The sequence below is a fragment of the Athene cunicularia genome, assembly GCF_003259725.1.
Source record: "Athene cunicularia isolate RWA chromosome 1 unlocalized genomic scaffold, athCun1 chr1_part1, whole genome shotgun sequence".
Classification (NCBI taxonomy): Eukaryota; Metazoa; Chordata; class Aves; order Strigiformes; family Strigidae; genus Athene; species Athene cunicularia.
The window spans coordinates 97088334-97104747 of NW_020799091.1; the positions used below are offsets into that span (position 1 = coordinate 97088334).

General features: G+C 38.4%; 1 protein-coding gene across 1 annotated transcript in view; it reads right to left on the bottom strand.

Annotated features, from left to right (window-relative positions):
* Positions 1-3777: 3777 nt before the first annotated feature.
* Positions 3778-16414, bottom strand: part of SIM2 (SIM bHLH transcription factor 2) — a 56715-nt gene continuing 44078 nt past the window's right edge. The window contains exons 7-10 of the mRNA XM_026846525.1: positions 14933-15080; positions 12889-13057; positions 11326-11734; positions 3778-4505 (exon numbers count right to left, since the gene is read on the bottom strand). Of these exons, the coding sequence (XP_026702326.1) occupies positions 3778-4505; positions 11326-11734; positions 12889-13057; positions 14933-15080 (1454 nt within the window). The remainder of the gene's footprint in view (positions 4506-11325; positions 11735-12888; positions 13058-14932; positions 15081-16414) is intronic.

Below are 16414 nucleotides of genomic sequence, written 5' to 3' on the forward strand. Positions count from 1 at the left end.
ATAAATAAAACAAAAATCCTTGTATTTTATAGTGCATTAACTGTCAAATATAGTACATACTACAGTTGAAATAAATTTTCAGATATGCAACCTTATTCTTTGTGAAACCCTGTCTTTTGTAGTAAAAAAGAAATCCAACTCATTTTTCCTTTGGCTACAGGATTTTATTAACTTTTTAACAGTTTTGTTTTACATAATAAATAAGCAAAAATGCTTTACATTTTTAGGGAATACATATATAATTCTGAGCATTAATAGATTGTTTGTTTTGCGTGCTTTTTTCACCTACATTTGCCAAATAGCTTTTATCTGCATCATATTAAAAAAAAAAAAAAAAAAAAAAAAAAAAAAAGCAAAATCTAATCTCAGGAAAAAATGGAATAATGAAATTTTCTCTGTGGTGATTTTGAAGTATAACTGAAATATTGAAAAAACACAGTGTCCTGTTTTGTGATTTTTAGAGAAACACTGGTCATTGGACAGGTTTCCCATTCAATTGCACTTTCTCAGTGATATATTCTCTGATTTTACATCTGTTGTCCACTGTGCTCAATTTCATTAAATTACTTTAATACCATTTTTCAGATTCCAGGGCTACTGCGACCTGGAGAGAAGTCTGTTCCCTTGTCACCTTATTTACACTGTGGTGTTTCCAGTAAGTGGATAAAAACTTTGAGGTCTCAGTGTGGGATTAACATTTCAAACTTTACATTTTGGTAGAATATTCCCTCTCTCCCTCTCTTTCTCTCTCTCATTCTCCGTATCGTTTACTTGCCAGGTCTCAACTCCCCTAAGAGTTGAAATCCTATCAAGTTAACATGACAAACGTATCTATAGCGGCTCAAACAGGTACGGTAGAGAGAAATGAGGTTATTTTTCATAATATATTCCAATTCACACTCCACTTCTGTGACATTATTTTTTCCAATTATTAAAAAACATTGCCACTGTCAGTGGCTGTGCCGCATTCTGCAGTACGAGTGTTACTATGAACATCTGTAGTTTAACGGACTAAAAGTCCTATTTTTCTCTCAGTGTAATTTACTCACGTTCCAGATGTGAACATGCAATTGCTGTTTCTGTTTTGGAATGGCAGGAAAAATGTTTCACACGTTTGCTTTTTTAATCACAGGTCTTTTCTGAAACCTACCTTCTATTATCATATGTGAATGCATAATTGATTCATTATTGCCTAACAGGGAAAGTTCATGTACCTGAATATCACATACTGTAAAACATCTGTGGGAAAATGATGGAACACCTCCTCTGCTCAGGCTCATTGCATAAAGCCTGGAAGTGTGAATAACAAGGTAGATGCTGGAAAAATATTTTGTGGTATTTTACTGAAAAATATCAATGGCTTTATTTTTTAACCAGAGCCTAATTTGTACGTTCCTGAAAACATGTTTTTACAGTGAAAAGTACTTACAAGAACAGAAAAATATACCAGACTGACTTTGAGTGCAGCAGTGCCACTAATGAGGTATAAAGGGTGGTATGAGTATTGTGCGTCAGGTTTCTTTTTAATGATGCAAACAGTGAAGTTACTCCTTTATAGGCCATAGTTTGAATTTAATGAAATTAACATACAAGTCTTGGCATAATTGTATCTTTTAAAGAGTTGGGCCCGTTAATTAGTAATGCTGTCTCTTTGTGAAGGCTTTTAACCAGAGCCAACTTGTGTCTCATCACTTCAATTTATAAAGTCAGAATGACAGTAACATTCCCTCATGACATTTCTGTGGACTTGGTGGCTGCTCGAGCGTTAGACCAACCAGGGGGCACAGTCATACTGAGTGAGTGAATATGATGGTTTGGTTCTGCTGGGGTTTTTTAAGTCAGTATTCTGGTAATAGCTGATTAGGTATTTTTTGTTATATTTATCACAAAAGATATTTTTCATGCTTTTCTAGAAAATGAAAAGGTCAGACAACCATGAGCTTCCAAGTGTACGTCAATTTAACTTCATCATAAAACCTTTTAATAAGAAGCAATAAAAATACTGAAAATTGTTTTCAATCATATGTTTTAAAAGTATTTCTGTGTACTCAGAGCAATAAATATTCATACATACAAGGAAGTGACTGAATATTATTGCTGCATATAAAAGATGGAAAACACATAATTTTTAAAAGTGTGTATTTTGTTACATTTTTATCTGACAAGGTGCAATCCATGAGCAAGTGTTTTTCAATATTGCACAAGCCAGGTAAGCATTTCCTTCAGCAAAGGTCTCTTTAGAGAGACTGATAGAGAAAATTTTTAAAGTGTAAATTAGCCACGAATTAGGCAAAGAAATATAGCTACGTATAGCTGACTCGGATCCTGTTGGTATTTACAGCTGTTATTTAGGGAGTCATTTGTTGTTCTATCAAGAGCGCACAGTGTTTGGGGAAGTGGTTGAAAAGCAAAGTGGACTGACTGTTGTCAATTAAACACACACAGATCTGGACATCTCCTCATTTGTAAACTTTACAAAGAAGTAAAAAAAGGATGGGAAATCTGTTCCTAATAGGCTGGACAAAAGGTAAATGTGTACTGTATGCTTTTCGCTTGCTACAGTTGATCAGCCCAAACTGAGATGTGTACAAAGCAATCCATTCCAAACCCTGGTGTACTCAAACTCTGCTTTACTTCAAATGCAACTTTGGGTTTTGTGGTTGTGCAGTGACTTTCGACTTTCCGTACTCGGGTTGTCCACTGACATTATTTGTGAAGTGCATGAATGAGTCAAATATTAATCTTACCTTTGTGTTGACAATGAGATTTATGCTTAAGGAAGTTCAGTGTGTTAAAAGCTGAACCTTTCAAACTTCAGAAGCCTAGTGGTAAGTTTAAAATAAAGCATAAATGTTCATTATTCCCTTGACTATAAAGAAAACATTTCTGGTGCTATTATTAAGATGTATTTTTGACTAGCTGGTTTGAAAATCTGCACAGCATTCTCCCAGAATACTTGGTGAAACACACGTTTTAGAAGTTTCTTTTTCTTATTACAGCCTTTTATGGGGTATAGTCTGTAGTCCCTGCTACATGATTTGTCCCAATTTGCCATGACAAGACCTGTAACCCTTTAATACATCTCTTTGTATGTATTAATTTGTCAGATCGTTCCTTGTCAAGATAAATGGTGGTGGTAACCATCCAAGAACACTGAAATCTATGTTAAATAAATCAAATTTAGATTTGATTTATTTAGTTTTAAATCTTTTGGATAATTAATAAATAAGCTTTTCCCAAACTGAGTTCTGCTTAGTTAGTACAGCTGTTATTACGGATACTAAAAATCACCACTTTTAAAACAAAGTTAATTTGTCAGGGTGTTTAACACGTGGGCAGAGAACTGATGTAAGGTTTCACACAGTTTGTCAAACATACCTAAACTAGAGTGCATAGTTTATGATAATGATAAAAAAAAATCTTGAATGTATTTTGAGAAGGAGGGGTTAAGGAAAAAAGATGTTCTTCATATAAATCTCTGCATATAACTCCTATCATTTAATGTTGTTGCACACTATAAAATAACAAAAATAAGATCTGTAACATGTCTTCTCACTGGCACCAGAGCTTAATCTGTGACAATGAAGCACGGAAGCTAGATGTAGGGTTTTTTCCTGATCTTGAAGGTCCTGTTACATGTGGCTTGCCAGGAACACATGAGTCTGTCCCTCATTGACCTTCAGCTATGCTCAGTACATGTAACCATGTTTTCTCATGCTTTTTGCAAATCATTACAGTTTAGCTTCTTAATTAAATGTAAATACTCCTCTATTAACGTCACCTTCCATTGGCTATTATTACAGAAGTTCCAATATAATGGGGTAGTGCAGATTCCTTGTGTGTTTCTGGAGAAGAAGCTGAGGAGGGGCTTTGGGTTTTGTAGATAAAGGTATTTACTTCCTCAGAATTATATCCGTAATTTTCTCCTACGTGTCCTGTCGCTGTACATGATGAAGTTTGAAAGGTACCGTGTTTGGCTAAAACATGGTGATAATTTAGAAGCACAAATGGAACTTGTCCGGAGGGTCTCACATCCATCACACGTTCACTTTCAGAGTCGTGATCAAGCTTTACAGCCATTCTTTCATCGCTGTCCAGTTCATCTAGATTTGTAGCATAGTGACTAATATGCCCATATTTGGGTTCTTTCATGGAAATCCTTCTTGTTTGCTCATACACTGAGGGCATTGGCAGGAGATGACTTAATTGTCCTATAGTTTTAGACTGGAAACATTCTGATTTTGGCAGCAAGGAGTTAGTTATTGAGTTTGAAAAAGAACTTTCATTAATACTGATTTTTTCTTGTAGGTCTCTGTTAAAAGCTAACTTGTTTTCTTCTTTAATGAGTTGGTGAGGTGGCTGAATCCTGGTTTCTATTTTGTTGGGTTTCGTGATGCCAGAATCATAAATCTCTTCTTTGTATCTGCTGCCTGGCATGGGTGCTGTGCAGCTTGTAAAGTTGTCAGATAGAGCATCTTGGCTGTATCTTCTGTTTGATATGGGCACTTGCAGGAAAGAGAAAATATGTTAATTACTGACAATGAGCTCATATAATAGACTAATACTTTTTATGATGGAACTCATATACGTGTTTGTCTTGGGCCAGATCCGAGTCCCAGTGAAGACACTGGAGACATTCCCATTTTCCTCAGTGGCTTTGGACAAGTCTCTTTAAGACAGTGCTGAAAAGTAAAAACAAACCAACCCGTTCAGAAGGGCCAACAGCATTGAACAATTCTGAAAAGGTTTGCTATGTGAAATGCCCATTTGTTTGGCTGGATAATTATCAATCAATCAATCATTACTGATGTAGTTAAATTGGGGGAAATTAAACCAAATAAATATTTGGAAATGTGACCTGCTATCAAAAACATTAACCTTAAGTTAGATCTTTTCAGAGATTTATCAAATTATTTACCAAAGGATGGGTAATATTTATTACATATCAATGATTCAATGATTAGAATAAAACAGAATTTATTCTTTGTGTCACTGTGGAAATGTATTTGACACTCGGAACTGTAAGGAAAGAAGAGACTGTGTAGTATTAGATACTGACATGTCAGTATGTAATTTGTGATACCTACTTGTGATATATGTAATATCTAGATTGTCTCATGTTAAAGGCTTTGCTTTTTCTCCTTGAAAAACTAGCACCACATATTAAAAACATCTATTGAAAAGCAACAAATACTTCTTGAGTAATGCTATATCTCTGCTTTTAAGGTACTATCATGTAATAAAGCTGTATGTATCATTATAATTCACAACACATACTGAGAATGTTTGTTTGAATGCAGGAGTACCAAGCTGGGTGTGCATGGAAGACCAGAAGCTCAGTTCTTAAAATTTCAAGAGATTATGAACTAGGATTTCTATTTAGGCTTTTCCTCTAAAATACATTGAATAATCTTAGTTTTCTCTTAAGTTTCTGCATGGTAGCTGAACCCTGAAACAATATGAATTGTTTTTATCATTTTCTGCTCTGCTTGCTCAGCTTTTCCTTTGTGTACAAAGGGTAGGATGAAAAGCCAGTATTGGCTAAAATGAGATGAGTGCTAATTTTTTTGCACTGTCTTGTATGAACAGTTTGAAAGTTACACTGTTCCTCCAAGGCATATTTGAAAAGTTTTATGTTAAAGGTTAAATGAGGCACTTAGCAAATTTCTCAAATTAAGCCTAAACTCTGTTTGGTGTTATGCTCACTGAAAGCCCTGGACACCAAAGTGCCTTTTGTAAAAGGGATTTTCTGTTCTTCTGAAAATTTTATTCAACATGTTCAAAGTTTTGGAGTTCCCCTGTAGTGGTTGCTGGTGTAACTGTACCCACTAATAATTAAATATTCCCTGTGCTATAGTAGACTGGCAAAGCCTTCATGTATAACAGAGGAAGCAGAAATAGCTCAATTGTACCTTTTTTTATATGCAGAACTTCATTAATTTCAGAGGGAGTTGCACCACATAATTAACACCAGAATTTAAACTGGAATCTGGATCCAATTTCTTCTTGATCAACCCACCACCCTCCTAGAAACAACAACCTTTCAAGTTAGTCTTTTTTATTTCCAGGTATATATTTTGTACCAAAAAGTATTTGCAGTCCTAAGTAAAATGAATTCTCATCAGCTGTTGAAAAATGGCCCTCTTAGATCACAAATCAAAATGGGGATTCAGCAATTTTGATTTGATACTTGGAAATTTTACCAGTGTAGTTATACTACTGTAATTTTAGCTCCGTGTTTGGCATTCTTACTGTGAAATAAGTATACATGCTAAGAGCTACTGACACATAACTAATATGGTTTAACTAATCTGGTGTACTGCTTTTAGTGGTTTTCCCACTTGAAACATCCATGGGAGTGATGGGTTTGTGCTCTTACTGCAGCATGGAGTATTGTTACTTCATGACTCTCCTCTAATCTCTGACAAAAGATTGTTGGTTTCCATTTTTAGAGCCCACACTGGTAAGAAGCTGAAGCATCATGGCGACCAGTTGCCCCCTGCCTTGTTATCTTTATTTCTGTAATCTGAAATTCTGCTGGGCTGGTGGCTTTCTTCTTGGTACCAAGAAGTAATTTGCATACTTGGGAGATTTACAGGATATCCATTTTGTTATATGCTGTTTCTCAAACATGGGTTTCGTCTCTTTTGCTGAGGAAGAAGGTAAGCGTCTGGTTAATTGTTTGCAGGCTTCCATTAAAGTTGTCAGCACATTCATGGAGTTAGACCAGAGAGTTAAGCAAGTCATGTCTGCAGTGCAACAGAGCACAGTTGGTTTTGTCCGCTCACATTCAGAACAGTTACTGGAGCTAGACTTAAATGTGCTTTTGTCTTCCTTTGCAGACAAAAACCCAAGGATGCCCTGGGACAGACTCCTCCTGGGGAGTTCTTCATACAGAAGTTAATCGAAAGCTGACCAGCTGCTTTGTACTGCTGTAGAAGGGCAGCACCCCAGTATTGCTTCCACCCATGTGACGTGTGGGCAGTTGCCAGCGTACCTGCCTCAGCAGGTGCACGGGCACTCCATGCGTTCTGCACTGCTCCAGCCCTGAAAATGCTTTACAGTCGTTGAAGACAGTGCCTTAGTTTGGGGTGCTTTCCAGACCACTCTTCTGCCAGAGCAACTCAGCTATGCCAAGTGAGATAGATACACTGCACACCCAAGCTTTATATCATACCAGAGTGACAGCAGCTTTCTAGGAGGCCCATTCATGATTACTTATACCACCTCCATTCACAGCAGCCTACAACTGCGGCAGTCAACTCAGTCCTTCAGGCATCATGTCTGTAATTCTTGCAAAGTAGCTCTGCTTTCCCACTGGCGCACGGGGTGCAGCTTGGGCAAGTGGAGGGAAAACCTAGAGATAAGAGCCCCATCACCTGGCAGACTGCTCAGATTTCAGCATCCAACCATCCGAGTGGGAACAGGAAGGCTACTCAAGCAGGTAGTGGTCTTTGTTTAACACATTATTCATAGTTACAGTATACTAGAGCAACCTTTCCCCTGTCAAACACAGTGCTGCAGCAAGGAGCATTCCCTCCTCACCTTTAAATAATGCAGTCAAAGATCAGATGGTGCTCAGCTGGGCAAGATGCTTGCAGAGAAGGTATTTCGTTCACAAACATGCTTTTCTGTACCAAGATGTTAACAGATAGAGCTGTTCCTTTTTCTCCCATTGCCCATGTCTATTTCCATAAAAATAAAAGGAAGGCATCCTGGAACCAGGTTAAAGCAAAGAAAGTTTGGTACTCAGCACTCATCTTCATGCGAAATGTATGTAGGCCTTATCAGCAGAGTTTTGCATGCTGTCTGTAAAAAGCCTTGTCTATTTTTAGGACACAACTGAACTCCTCTTCATGCATGCTTTGTCTTGCACATTTTTTTCTCAGGCTCTCTGATCTACACTAATTTCGGAAGAGTGTACTCCTGACAGTTACTCTATGTTTTGAAAAGACAGTATGCCGCCACTTGAATGTTGACATGTAGCCCATGATATTTCAGTATGTTTCCTGATCCTTTGTACAAGTGGGCCTTCAGACTAAAGGATCAATTGCTCAGTCACTGAGTTTTGCTGAAGACCAATGAGCAGACCTGTACTGCTCAGGTCACATGCTCCTGTGTCACAAAGGTATGCTGATTTTCCTCCGTGTCAAAAAAGGCAAAGACACAACAATGTCTTAATACTTCCATGCCCATGAAAAGGACATCTTTTAGATTAGCTCAATATCTGTGCTGTGTCCTGATCTGAACCCTGATTGCGAACAATCTGAGGCATTGGCTGATGTTGTAATTACTGTCTTCTCCATTCTTCTCCCTCCAAAAACAATAGTAAGGCAACATGATCTTCAAGCCCTCTTTGTCTCTAGTGGAACACACTTTTCACAAAAGATATCATGTATTTGTTACAGTAGTCCCTGGCTAAACCTGGGGAGTTGGTTTGGGGATGGAAGATAAACCAGAGCTTTTTCACAGATCTTCTTAGTATTCTCCATAATTTCCTGAGTTTTGGTGTGATTAATGGCACTAAGTACAGACTGGCCAACAGCATAACTTAAGGAGAAGCAAGTACTGTGGTACCCACAGTAGTAATGTATCCATTCAAGTGTACAAAGGAAACTTCCCTGACTCCAAATACGGTAGCCTTCTCTGAAGTGAGTTTCTTTTCTGCTGACTAGGTCAACTGGAAAAAAGTGGAAGAAGCTTCAAACCCAGATTCTGAGGCGGCAGCATCTGATTGGCAGGCAGTTTTATCTGCTACGTGCTTTTCCAGAGCTTTGATGGCTTGGCATGATCATCTTAAAATCTCTGATCTCTCCAAAAGAAGCTATTTTCCATAGATAAAAATGTCTCTGGCCTACGGCATTTTTGGCAGATGTTTCTATGGATGTGATGTGGAATAGCCCTTCCATCCAACCCGGTTGCCAGATGTCATATTTGGCATTGCCTTTGGATTGAAGATAATGACGCTAAGCAGATCCTCTCTGCTTTGAAGCTTACTGGCTGTCAGTTTTTCAGTGAACTGCTGGAAAAAGCAGCAGTTGACAACGTAAGGAAGATCAGATGCCCCTTTCAATTCAAAGCAAAAAGCTGCTTGCTTCCAAAGTTTCAGATTTCTCTTCTGCCACCAGCCTCAGCAAAAGTACAAGAGGACTAATTCTGCCTCAGGAGGAAACAGACTCTGGAACAATTAGCTACAAATCCTTTTTGCAGTGGAGGCTCCATTTTTCTTTCCCCTCTTTTAACACTGTGTGTGAACTCAAGCAATGATCTCTGACCAGGCCTGAATTTCACCATATTCTTTTTTCCTTCCTAAATAGTACAATTATAAGTGCTTTTGTGGATAATTAATTGTACCAATTGTATCAAATGCTCAATAGCTAAACATCCATTAAAATAGATCTGTGCTCAAAAGACAACCATATTCCACTTTAAACAACAAAATCTTAAGCAGAAGTAGAACCAGAAGTAAGAACTGCTGGTATCACAGCTCCATTTTCCTGTTCATGAGGAAGTGGTGAAGGTATGCATGCATGATGAAATTGAAAAATACCAGCAGTTGCTTGCAGTTTTTTGTTGGGCTTTTTTCTGTTTTAACATATTTAACAGTATTCCTGTGGAATCCTTCTGACTTAATATATTTACTTGGAGTTATCTGCCCATATCAACCGACTGATGGTAAATTGCTTGTCTGCTGCTATGCTCATTGGGCTTTGTTGGCAAATGTTATGGCCACAATCAATTTTACAGACTGTTTTCTGAACAGACTGTTCTTTCCACATCCACTCTCAGTGTATCTGATGGCACCCTCTGACCAGCAAGGGGTGGATCTATTTTCTCGATCAGTCTGACGGCATCTGTTAGTCTGGAAGCAGAGAAGAAAAGCTGGGCTGACTTCTGTATGCCTAAAACAGCTTTGTTCCTGCAGACTTACTGGGGATCTGCAGGGTATACAATCTTTATACTTATCCTCAAAAGATCTAGCTTTTTTTTTTTTTTTTTTTTTTTTTTTTTTCTTATTTTTGGTCTAAGGCTACTTCTTTCACACCCTGTTCACAACAGTAACAAAAGGAAGCCAACACATTAGAGGAGCATGAACTCAGCAAAAGCATTTAACCTGCACTGAGCTGTAAGAAGTGCTTCAGTCTTGCTCATTTTCAACCTAACAGAACAGTAAAATAAAATGCTACAGTCAGCTGGGTGAGGTCAATCAGCTGGGTGAAGTCAAATGGGCCTGTGAAGGACAAAACCCTGGGCAGAAGTTATTTACTCCTCTGTGGGAGACACATTTGATGTCTGATACCGTCTTCTGCCTGATATAGCAAGCTCAGCTTCTAACATCTGCAGATACTCCCTTCAGATCTAGATTATCTGATGTCAAGTCCCTAAATGAATAAATGCTTGTTTCTGGTATTCAAGAATCCTGAGCCTATCTTTTCTAGCTTTTTTTTATTATTATTATTTATTTTTTTATTTTCACTACTGCTTCCGCTGTCCCATCCTCAATGAAGCTAGAACAAAGGAATGTTTCCATCTAACTTTATAACAGTCTGTCAACCAGTCAGTCCTCATCAGTAATTTTTAACTAATCAAAATATTATATGTAGATAGATATAACATATATGGGATCTAAGGATTAGAGTGTATCCTGAGCTTGTTTACATTTAGTTACTCTATGGTTTTAGCATGGTTATTTCTTACAGACTGCCACCTCAGAGAAGTCAATGTCTTTAGTGCTTCCTTCAAAGTATTTGAGCTGACCATCTGTATAGAAGATAATGCAGCTGATTGGGGAGGAGCACAGATGACATTTTCAAATAAAGCAGAAGACGGTGCATTTCATTTACTCATTCACTGTAGTAACTGTAAGGTAAAGCCATTCAGAATGCCTTCATGCTTAGAAAGGACAACCTTCAATTTTTATGGAAATAGAGCATGTTTATTTTAATTTCTGTATGTGAGCTGAAGTACACTTGTTTCTTTCTGACCAGCAATTACTTACCTGAGCAACTGCACTAAATAACTCTGATAGTGTAAAACATGAAGGTAAACTGTGCTAGTGTTAAAGGAGGTGGTATCTCTGCTCTGTTCTAAAACTGATTCTGGTGAATACATTTTTGCAGCTGATGCTTTGGTAATATTCCTAATCAAGTGTTGATGGTAACGGGAAGAGGGATGAACATGTAAATACTATAAACAGAATGGTTGTTAACCACTGTTTCTTGTTTTCTGTATTTCCTAAACATCTCGTAATTCCTGTTTTTAAACTACAATTACAAATCTTTCCCAGACACCTTTGCTTTTTTTTTTTTTTTAAATGATACCCACCTTCATAACTCTGTGCAAGATTATGTCGAATGATGTTCACTGGCTGATCAGGAAGATTTTTGGAAGGTGACTGGCTGTTGGGTACCAAGGAGTTGGCATAATGCCACTGACATTCTCCATTTGTCTGCAGCGTACTCAAGAAAAATCGAGCCACTTCACAAGGTGCTCCTTGAGACTGCCCAAACTTTGAAGGCAGCATTTGCTTTTTGCTACTGAAGACATGAGAATCTACAGGGAAGTGTCCATAATGGTAAGAGAAAGGCAAGCTATATGACGGGGCATATAAAAGTTCACTGTTTTCTGAATGGAAGTTTTGTTCTTGGATGGTGGCAGCGTTCACTGCAGGGCTGGATCGCCAGTTCCCCACCTGGCTGCATTCCAGTTTGTCTGTTTGGAATGAGCTGTATTGCTGGGGAAAAGAGGGGGGAAAAAAAAAAAAAAGGAAGGGAAGAGAGTTAAATGACTAACTTTCATATGAAACTGCATAACATATCATACAGGCACCCAGAGTTGGGCCTCCTTGAACTGCAATCTCACTGGCTAATGAGACTGGCTTACCAGTGCATTTAAATCTCCCTGCCTTCATGATAACTTCACTTAACATGGGAACAAAGAACTACTTTGTCATCCTAATGTTATGGGTTTATCTGATAATTTTGCCAGTTGGATTTTAGCTAGTAAGTGTAGAGAGTTGTAAATACTAGAGGGCAGAATTTTGTTGCAAAGCACTGGAAGTCTCTGATAAATGGAGTAGCAGACCATGAATATGACTTAGCATATGTTAGCATGTCAAGCTTTAGGAATGGCAGGAAGTCAAAATCTGTCCTTTGCATCAGCTTCTATCACAATGATTTTCTCTTCCCCCTTGCTCCTACCTTCCTCCCCAGATTCCAAATGCTTTTTGGGCTCTCACTGTTTTAAATGCCGTGTATGTGCTAGCTACATTCACTACTGTTTTAAGGCAATAGTAGCCCCTTCCAACAATATCTGTTGCAAAGTTTCAGAATGTCTCATGGTGGGTGTCAGTCTCACCAACCCCATTTTATGGACAATCTCCATAGTTTCCTTTCACACCTGGTTCCAGCCCACCCAGTGACAGTGAGATATATTCCAAATCCCACTCCAATGCTCTGTTTGCTAGGATTCATCCTTATGACACATTCTCCAGCATAGCAAACCACTAATACCAATGTGACATTAAGAACCCTGCATATCAACAGTGAGTTAGATGAATTGTAAACCGGTGCAAATTTTCACAACATAGTTATTCTTAGTACATGTTTTTCTTCTTTTTACCAAGAAAGCACATTGTTTTTTATAGTACTTTGCATACTCTGTATCCAGAAGTTTTTGTGTTTGCATCACTCGCTGGAGTTGGTTTGAACTACTTATGCTGTCCACCCCCAGAACAAACAGGTCTAATTATGCTCCAGCCTACAAGGGAGTTCCTGCACAGAGCATACTATGGCCACTTTTCTAGTAAGTTCAGTTCTGGATGATCTCTGTCCTCTCCCAAACAATCTACAACAACAGTTGGTAAGTAAATATTGCTGAAAGTGTTACCTGCTGTGGGTAAGGTGTTGTTCTGAGTTTTGCCTTCATTTTATTACTTTTGGGTTTTACAATTTTCCTTGTTTCCTGTGAGGTAGATACTGAGTTTCTGCATGAAAATTGTGACTTAGAAATGGTGACCTGGTCCAGTGACAACTGAAGTTCCTTATACTCAATATCTCTGCAAAAGAACAGTCCAATAAATTACATTCTCAAACATACTGCACAAATCTAAAATAGCTCCTTTGAAAATACATGCTAGCTTTCACAATGTTTTCATTTCCATTCTTCCAAGGTTTTCACTGAGTCTGCAGTGCAAGTCTGGGATGGAAGCAAGCAGTGATTCTCATGGTCTGACCCCGTCCCCACACAAGTCTATCACAAACATTCCACTGGGAACCATGTTAACATCTTCAAACTAGAGTGTCCTCACTCTCTGAACCTAAACTGTGCCAACTTCTTCTCAGCCATCTGTGGCACCCTGCAGTTTGGAATCACAGCCATGTCAGCTGACAGAGACAGATCAATTCATCTCTCTCATCCTCAATCAGGACTTGGTCTCTGCCCTGGCTCTGACAATTATTCCCGAGGAAAGGAAAGGAGTGATGTTCCCCTCCTGTCAGCGCAATGTGCTTGTAACTACACCACAGAAGCTGCAATGGTGTTTTTCTGACAGTCTCTAGACTCTCATTTCTGCTCTGTTCTGTTCAGCTTTATCTGCCCCACAGACAGGACAGATTTTGTACAAAAGAGGCTAAAAACCAAATCAAGAACAGACTGTGCATCATATTTTGAATAATTGATAGAGTTCTGGTGATTAAATGGTCTCACCTCGTTTTGGCAGTAGCAACAGTGGAGCATATTTTGAAAAGGATAACTAGAAAAAACCTTTCCCTCTCAATTTCTATCTAGAACTCAGTTCCATCATTTTTTGATGGTGAATAACTTGGAAGTAAATTCAACTCAAGAATATGCTGCTATATCCCTGGCACAGTGTCCTTCTTTTTACTCAAATCACTTGCCCCAGCTCATGGTTTGCAAGCTGGTTGCATGGCTCAGCCTTTACCTCATGCTGCTGCCTCTCACATCCATACAGGGATGAGGGCAGTGCTAGCCAGTGTGTCTAGGGCTGAGTACCTACTTCAAGTAGTTTAAAGAAACACCCTATGGTTTCTCAACTCATACACTTTAACTCCCTGAAGGCAGGTATCACAACATTGTAATATGCAAACACACACAATCCTACCACACACATCATGCAAACACATTTTACTTTCAAACCAGATAGGAAATGGACCAGTTTCGACAAAAGAAAAGAGCATATAAGTCCCTGCTTTTTTACACTACTTAACACAAGGGATGCTCACTATCTCTTTTTTTTCTTTTCCCTCACAGATAGTCTTTTCAGTCATGGTCTTTTTCATTATCACTTATCCCTCATTCAATATAAATTTCTGTCTCTCTCAGCTTTAGATGAAGGCAGGAATTTTGCAACACCTTCATGACTTTGAACTAGAATTCATGAACTGCAGGTCAAAACCACTGTATGTTCACTAGTTCAGGGGGAGCTACTTGCCATTGTGAGAGTGTAGTTTTTCCCTCAGTATCCATGCAGCCCAAGACAAGTGAGAGAATCCTCAGTGATTCACCTGTCCCTGAAGAGTCCTGCTTCCTACCATGTCCCTGTCTCCCAAACTGACACTGTGACCTCTGCTGGGTAGCAGTAGCTTTCACTGTGTCTGGGCAGCCCCAGCACAGTTCTGATGCCAATTACGCGACTGGGGTCCAGGACTAACACAAATGCCTGCCAGTGGTATTACATTCAAACACATGGTGTACAAGGTAATCATCAGGAATAGCAGGTCTTTTTAGTTCAATGTGACTGAAAGAGGGAGGATATAAGAAAAGTGGCTGCAACATGCAAGCACAGAACAATACTGAAAGACATAGCTAAAGCAAACTTAAAGGATTTAATTAGTAAGGAATCAACTACTGATAACACACAAAATGAATCTATTGCTGATAACACGTAATGGTACAAAGTATTTTGACTTACGTAAGGACATAATTGACACTCACTATGCAGTGAGGCCGTGATGAACGGCTGTTATGCACAATAGTAGCGTAGCTCTGTACCCAAACCCAGCCTCCATGCTTGGACAGTAATCGATAGTACTTGGTTGTGACTTGGCCTTTCACCAACACTGTAAATACAATTTTAAAAAGCATTTCACATCACCTGGACTTGTGACCACTTCCTGGAGAGATTTGTTTGCAAGGAAGGGACTTTTCACCCTTCTTCCCCTCCCTTAGACCTCCTCCTCCTCCTCCCACCAAACTTTAAATAGCTCACCTGCAAAGGTATCTGTCCTGCCCCTTTACATCATTTCACAAGGTCACGTTACTGTTTACAAATAGTATGTTGCAAATTATTAAGGTTTGTCTTCCTTCTTTTCCAGTTCACCCTGCTCTCTTATGCTTACATTCTGAAAAAAAAACCTTACTGTTTCTAATCTTCTAACTGAAAAAGTTTGAGACATCAAAAATACTTTGAAGAGGACACAACTAGCTTGAACTTTTCCAGTATATTTGGAAGCACTTTAGTCATTCATATCTTGTTAGATTATTGTTTATTTCTCAATGTATTTTATGCTATGATGCTTTTTCCTCTGTAAGCTCTACATTTTGAAGGTTGATTTAAAAAGGTAAAATTAAAATGCTGTTTGGTTCTTAAGCACACAAATAGGAACAGAGAGGTGAATCCATTATCTCATAGATTTCACTGGAAATGTAATCCTCTGTACATCAGTTTGGATTCTCTGTGAGCAAAGATGTTTTGGCATAAGGCTATGCTATAATGGGAGTTGTGCAGAATCTCTAAATATTTAATCTAGCCACAAATATTTCTGGTTCAGTGCCAGGCATTTATCTAATGATTCACTAGAAGATAATGGCCAGCCTTCAAAGGTGGTTCTTCTCTTGTGTAATCCTGGAATATTCCCCTAGGAAACTCCATCTTCTTACTCTTCTGTTCAATCAGTTGGTTTTGTTTTGTTTGTTTGTTTGTTTGTTTTAATTAGGAAATAAGGAACTGAGTTTGCTACACAAACTGTGTCCAAAAAAAGAGTAACCAATAGCAGCAATTCCTTCATATAATACATGATTGAGAAATTGAATTACTGCTTGCAAATATAGGGCTAGTACTAGACTGAACTTGGTAGCAAAGCTCACTGTAATTTTGTTCTCTCATTGTACATGCTTGGTGGAGAAGCAGATACATAATCATGAAATCAAACAACAATTTTCTCTTTCATCCAACTCTAATAAAGCAAATGACCTCCTGAGAGGAAAATATATGGCCTTATAATTAGTGTTCATAGCAGATTTTTCTGACAGGGAGGGCAACCAATATTAAATTGGGAACTAAAGAGCACATAATCTTTGGGGGATTGTTTACTGTTTGGTAATTAACTATATGGCTATCAGTCATCACTGGGGTTGGCTTTTTTTTTCCTTCAGTTGTTACTTGAGGAAGTAG